This window comes from Pteropus alecto, unplaced genomic scaffold (genome assembly GCF_000325575.1).
Source record: "Pteropus alecto unplaced genomic scaffold, ASM32557v1 scaffold7, whole genome shotgun sequence".
NCBI classification, from domain to species: Eukaryota; Metazoa; Chordata; class Mammalia; order Chiroptera; family Pteropodidae; genus Pteropus; species Pteropus alecto.
Genome location: NW_006494614.1, coordinates 42,097,886 through 42,104,675, shown reverse-complemented (window position 1 = coordinate 42,104,675; position 6,790 = coordinate 42,097,886). Strand labels below are relative to the sequence as shown.

The 6,790-nt window shown below is 51.2% G+C and overlaps 1 protein-coding gene across 1 annotated transcript in view; it reads right to left on the bottom strand.

The window, feature by feature from the left end:
* Positions 1-1,696: 1,696 nt before the first annotated feature.
* PGC (progastricsin) overlaps positions 1,697-6,790 on the bottom strand; it is a 10,821-nt gene continuing 5,727 nt past the window's right edge. Inside the window, 7 exon segments of the mRNA XM_006926842.1 lie at positions 1,697-1,849; positions 2,684-2,776; positions 3,544-3,679; positions 4,400-4,521; positions 5,122-5,242; positions 5,674-5,851; positions 6,219-6,373. Coding sequence (XP_006926904.1) covers positions 1,697-1,849; positions 2,684-2,776; positions 3,544-3,679; positions 4,400-4,521; positions 5,122-5,242; positions 5,674-5,851; positions 6,219-6,373 — 958 coding nt within the window.

The following is a 6,790-nucleotide window of genomic DNA, read 5'->3' as shown; positions in this document are numbered from 1 at the left end:
CGCTGTCACTCCGCACCCCCTCCCCGCCGCGCCCGGCAGAGGGCAGCACCCACTCCCTCAGCCCCGCCCCGCCCCGCCCCGCCCTCTGTCGGCCTGCCGCCACCCTCTGGGAAACGTAGTCTTTGCTGCTCCTCGGCCAAGCACGCCGGGATTTGTAGTCCGGCTCTATGGGCCCAAGCCTGAGTAGGGAGACTTGGCATTTAACTTGGAATCTTTGTTCCACTTCGTTTCTGCCCCTTTTGTAAGTTTTCTCTCTTTTCTTAGTGATGTCCTGAGCCAGATCTCACTATGATACACCCTGTGGCTTATCTGACCCCAAGGAGAGGCGTACAGCAGGCTTTCTCAGAGTCTAGGAAAGATTTAAGATCCCAGGTGGTGTGCTGTTGCCATAGGGACTACTCAGTGGCCACTTCAGTTTCTCTCCTGGTTTGCAATGGGGTAACGGACCTGGATCTTGCGCTTTTTATCCCTGCCTCTGTACATAAGGGGCAAGGTTGGAGTCAGTCTAGTGGAGGACGGAATGAAAGAAATATGACTGTAGAATGGAGCCCACCTCCCCTCCCATTATGAGTTTTGCATTTATACCTCCTCTCCACCTAGGCCTCATCAGTCTGAGCTTGCTGATACCCCCACCACCGCCATCAAAAATCAGAAGTTTTCTGATCTCTCATATCACCTTTCCCTGTTGGAAGCTACAGGGCGCTGAGCCATCATTCTCTGCTTTGTTCTTTCTCCTCCTCCTATACCACGTTGCCCCAGATTTCTGGCTCTTTTGCTAGGTGGATCCTAAGGAAGACAGGGATGACTCCAGAGAGACAAAATCTCTTGCTCAGTCGATTGGAGCAAGTGGGCTTGATTTCCATGTGATTCAAGTAGCTCTTCCACTTGTCCATGGTTGAGAGCCAGCCCATCTTCCAACACAAGCCCTGGGATTTAGGTGTCTGGGTGAAAATATGATCAGCTTAACTCAGTCCAGGCCTTCAGAAGCCCTCCTGGAAACAGGTTCTGGTGGCATCCACCTCCTCCCTAGAGGACCCATTACTGTTAAAAGTACACATAGGCATCCGAGGCATCTGACATTCTTCAGGGAACTCCTAGTGCAAACCCGATCCCAGAAAAGGAAATAGAGGCCTAGGTTTAGGATGCAGTGGACCTCTAGCCACACTGCTAGTGGACATGCATGGAGTAATTCTGGTGGTAATTTGGTAAGTCAGGTCAGCAGAGCATATCAGATTGTCAGAGTAGGTCCCCTTTGTCCTTCACAAAGAAAAGCCCTGCCTCAATGTCTTCCTTCTCCAGAAAGAAGCTGTGAACAGACTCCAAGTTCTGAGAGGTACAGGGCCCAGCCACAAGCCCTACCTTATGTCTCATTTCTCTTAGAATCTCAGTACCCCACCCAGAAACCTACTAGAAACTCAAAGAGAACATGGTTCGGCAAAGGCAAAATTTCCCCTGACTCCACTTGTTTTTAGAGGGCAGCTGTGGCCTATAAGGCTGCTCCTGATCTCAGGGAGTAGGGAGAGTGGGAGTCAGGGGCAAGTTGGCCAACTTGTTTTTAGAGGGCAGAACTGTTTATTAAGAGAGAAAGTCCAGAGTCCAGAAAAGGAAGGTTAAATTCAGAGAAGAAGCACAGAGAGACACCTGCAAGGCAGGGAACCAAGAGGAAGAAGGAAGTCCGGGCATCGAGGCCTTGAGTCTAGGCAGCAGTGGCGAAGCCCGCTCTGTTTTTGCCCATGTCATACACGGAATAGTAGGACCTAAGGAAGATGTCCCCGAGGATCCACAGGGGCTGGCCGTTCTAGGAGGGCAGGTAGGTGGGCTCGACTCCCACAGTGCAGTAGCCATCATCCTGCACAACACAGAAGAAGGGCAGCATGCATTTATTCGCTCACGTGTGGACAGGGCACTGCTCAGCCCTGAGCCCTGGGCCAGGGGCACAAATGCAGAAATGAGTGAGCCAGGGTCTCCGCCCTTGAGGGGTCACAGGCTAACTAAGCTGCTGGGCTCGACTCCCACAGTGCAGTAGCCATCATCCTCTGTTGGGCCAGGGACACAAATGCAGAAATGAGTGAGCCAGGGTCTCTGCCCTTGAGGGGTCACAGGCTAACTAAGCTGTAGAGCAGAAGCTGGTGGGAAGGAGTTCTGGAATGGCTGTAGTGGCCCTCTTTAGAGTCTCCTCTCCCCTCATTCCCCTGACTTCCTTCCTGTTCCTGATTTGGAGCAGGTCAGCCTGGTGGTCAAGCCTTGAAGCTAGACCAACTTCAAACCTTAGCTTCACCCTGACTAGCTGTGTAGCCTTAGGTGAGTTGCCTAGCCTCTCTGAAACCTCCAAGTGCACTTATAAAATAGAAATTAGTATCTCCCTCACTGAATATTGTGACAATTAAGTGGGATAGTGTAAGCAAAGTGCTTCGCACAGTGGCTGACCCTAGTAAGTGTGCAAGAAAGAGCCCAGTGTCTCTCCCCACTAATTAATAACATAATTGATAATAGATGACACTCTTCTATTTCACAGCCTCATTCCAGAGAAGGGGGTTAGAATCAGTGAGTGGAGAAAGTAAATCAGTGCTGCCAGGAACTGGGAAATGTCACAAGGTGAGGAGGAGGATTTCTGGCTCCCCACACCTTCCTCTCACCCCTAATTATGTCCCTGCTGGCCCAGCCTGCAGGGACCAGGACTTACATTGAGGGTGTAGGGTGGCAGAGGGAACTGCACACCACTGATGATGAAGGTGAAGGTGGGCAGGTTCTGGATGTTGTTACAGTTCACAAGAAACTGCAGAGAGAGGAACAGGGCCCAGGTTACCTCATCTCCCACCTGACAGTACCTGTCAACCCTGTCACCTCAGCCCCTCTGGTCCCAGGCATGAGTCCCAAGACTGCTTTTGAACTGAAGGTGGCAACACTAAGGGCAAGTCGTGTGTTAAATGCCACTGGCATTGCTCATGTGGGCTCACGTACAACGGGTGGGATTTGGGGAGACCTGAGTATCACTCCCACCCCAAAAACAGTACTCTTGCCTGAATTTCCCTCATGAGAGATTGAATCTATGCCCAAATCTCTGCTAAGTTCCTTTGAAAACACACAAGTCTATAGAAAGAGTAGCCCATTGGTCCCCCAAAGGTCGTGGGAATGCATTAATTAGGCAAACCCCTTGCTCAGCTCAGGAGAGAGGGGAGCAGAGGGGCTGGCACGTAGATTAAAGGATTATCCCTTGTTGCTCACAGGCTTGGCCCCACATTCCAGTTGTTTCATTCTTACTTCAAAGCCCAGCAAGTGTTCGGCCTGTTTCCTCTGAGGGGCTGAGGCTCAGAGGAACTTCTACCCAGTAGGAACCTCCCCATAGTCCCTCAACACAAGCATCTGCCCCACTGAATCAGCCTTCAGGCCCCTGCCCCAGTCATCCCGGGGCCTCCCACCTCCAGTGCCTTGAGCATCTAGAAATAGGAAGGCCAAGAATCTGGCTATTCCTGTGCTCCCAGGAGAAACCAATCAATGCCTCCGAGCTGGCCTCTCCTGGGGAGGGAGACACTTCCACCAGACACACCCTCCATACTGGTCCTTCTGGGCCCTCGTGTCCTGCAGAAGGACACTCATGTACTGCCGGGGCACAGTGAGCAGATATGTGCCTGTGTCCACGATGGCCTGGCAGCCTTGGGAGCACTAGCTGGAGGCCTTGCTGCCAATGCTAGTGGTGAAGAGATGAGAAGCCATGGCAACCCCAGCTCAGGGCAGCTAGGGAGTGGGCTTCCCCCTCCTGCATGGTACTCTTAACTGTAAGATTAATGTAAGAGTAGCAACTTAAATTTAAGTAATAATAATATTTCTATCATAGAATTGTCACAAGAATTGAGTAAACATATGTAAATTACTTAGAAAAGTTCTTGGCATATGGTTAAGTAAGCAATAAAATATAGCTATCATTATTAATTCCTCCAGTGTTTCTTTATCCTTTCAGTTCATCCCTGTTTTTATTCAGCTTAATCATTTTAATCATTTCAAAGAAAATTCTGTAAAGATGCCTGGCTCCTTGTTACTCAGTTCTTTCATTATGCCTTTCTTAGAAAAGTCATATTCTGAATGAAAACATATATGTCCACAGAGAAAATCATACAAATATTCAGAAAAACCAGCATCATGATACAGCCAGTGTCACCGATTAACTGAGTTCTCGAGACTCCACAGTAACAATGGGATATATTTCTTTGGCCAACCTCCCACTCTTCCATTCTCCAGAGCAATTATTTAAAACTTTCTTCTTTTCTTCTGATTTCCAAGCCATTTCTGTTCCATTTTTTTATCTTCTGCAGATGTGTGTGTGTGTGTGTGTGTGTGTGTGTGTGTGTGTGACAAAAAGCGCCTCAAGCCTGCTACAAGAAAGTCCCCACATCCCCAAGGCCCCACCACAGACTTACTCCTCAGTGCCATCTGCCAGTAGAGCATCTGGATGACAGGGGCCCAGTAGATCTGTCCCCGGTACAAGCTGTGGTCTGCACCTCCAAAAATGACTGCCCCTTCGTTCTGCAGGAGGCGAAGGGAAAGGTGAGGCAGCGAGTGGCTGTGGAAAAGGACACCCCTGTTGAACAGTCGCCCTCAGAGGAAAACAGATGTCCTGCCCTGGCTCTGGACCGGAGCTCTCTGAGGGCGGGGCTGTGTGTCCCCCCAGACTGGGGCTCCCGGGCTGGGCCCCTCAGAATTCCCAGTGCCTTGGGGTCCTGCCTCTGCGGAAGCTGCTGGTTGTGTGCCCCACCCCGCTGCCCCACATTCCTTTTTCCTTCCCCTTCCACTTCACGATGCTGGAGGAGCCTGATCCAGGGCTCGCTTTTTTATTTAGGGAGAGCCTGGGTAGAGAGGAGGGCAGGACATTCTGTGTTTGTTTGAGAGGCCTCCCCTCGTAGCTGAACTGAGTGCAAAAACTCTGGGGGACTCCTAAAGGCTAAACTCAGAATAATTGCAAACAGAGGTAGCGAGTAAATCAGCAACGTTAGTAACAGGGAAATGTTCAAAGCCAGATACAAGTGATTAAGCCTCAGATAGTAGATGCTATCTCTACAAGGTGGTTGGCTAATTCTGAGAGGAAAGAAGGAAAGTCTATTCCAGGCCACAGGTACCCCCTCCCACCACCTGGCTCCCAGGCCCATCCACATAAATAACTGTGTTTGCTTGTGTTTGTGGTAAGGATAACAACTTGTTAGGAGCTAATGGTGGACTTAGACCAGAAGATTCCAGGACCTGACTAGAACAATAAATTAAAGAACATGACGCAATGGATTACTATACAAAAGGGGCGTCTAGGTGGTAAAAGTGTCACTATGTCAGAAGGAAGTGAGCTAACTGGAGCTCTGGGTAGGAGGTAAACCCAAGAGGAATTGAGAATCAGCAGCAAACTTAAAGCAAAAATCAGCCAGAAGAGGGAGAGATTATGTCACAGATTATGGCTGAGCAATGCAAAGAAAAGTTAGAGTGGGTTAGGGACAGAAGCAAGGATCGGGGAGAGGTGGGAGCGGGGGACTGTCAGAAGCCCAGGAGAGAAAGCCCTGGGACAGAAGTGTCTGGGGCCAAATGCCTGCTGGGAGGCCTCCAAACCCCAAAGTGTGGAGCCTCGATCGGTCAGGGTTTCGGGGGACCGGGTGGCACTGGAAGCTGGATGCCCTCAGGGTTCCTCATTAACTAAGGTAGAAGCTGAAGATAGAGCTGGTGAGGGCCTCCTCCTGCAGCATGCCCCACAGGGCTGTGGTGGCCCCATCCACGGCCAGGGCGGGGTAGGCCATGCCTGTGATGCCATCAAACTGTGTGTAGACAAAATTGGTGCCCAGCTCATTCTCATTCAGACCAAACTCCTGGTTGGGACCTGGATACTCTGGAGTGGGAACAAAGGATGGGAGGTGACGTGTGTAACTTCACCTACCTCCCCCCGACACCCCTCAAGGCTCATTCTTCATCTCGTCTTCACCTCTGTTCCTTTCCTTCTTGACAGGTCTTGCAAAAGCCACTTTCTCTTCTGAGTGGCCTTCTCTAACTGCTGCAGCAGCCTTTCCCCAGTGAGGTGGTCCAATGAGCGAATGAATGAGCCTGTCCTGCACAGTAGAGCATGAGGCGTTTTCCTATAGTTTTCAGGGTCTCTATTTCAGTCTCCTCTTCAGACTCTGAGGCCTGTGAGGTTAGAACCTAGCTCACAGCCCAATCTACAGTCCCCGCGTCCTGGGGTAGGGAGCAGCAGGTAACATCATTCACCGTCAGAGTGTTGTAGCCGAAGAAGCCGGTGAGGCTGCTGCTGCCATACTGCAGGGAGAAAGTCTGTCCGTTGGTAGAGTAGGTGGAGGACTGGCTGGGGTCAAAGTGGTTGTGGGGTCAAAGGATTTGGGAAATTGAGCTGGGCTGCCTGGGCTCTCAGGCCTGTGGGGATTCCCACCTGTCTCCCAGCCTGTGCTCACATCCTGGGACCTCAGTACCCCATGCCACCCATCAGGAGGTGGCTAGCCAAGGTTCCCAGCATCCCAAGGCCCATGGAGCTGGTCAGCGGTTCCAAAGAAGCCGCCTCTGACCGTGGGGAGCCCTAGGACTGTGACCTCCCTGTAGGCAAGTTGCTTAAAATCCATGGCCCCCCAGGAGATTGCCTGGCACACAGTGAGTTCTGAGAAATTACTTATCGGATGAAGGAGCGAATGACCCTCCAAGGTGTCCCTGCTTTGCCTGACCCTTGCCCAACAGTCAGGAAGCTGGCCATACCGGGATCCTGAGATCCCTTAGGGCGGGACCAGTAAGGGACCGTCTGAACTAGAGGGGTCAA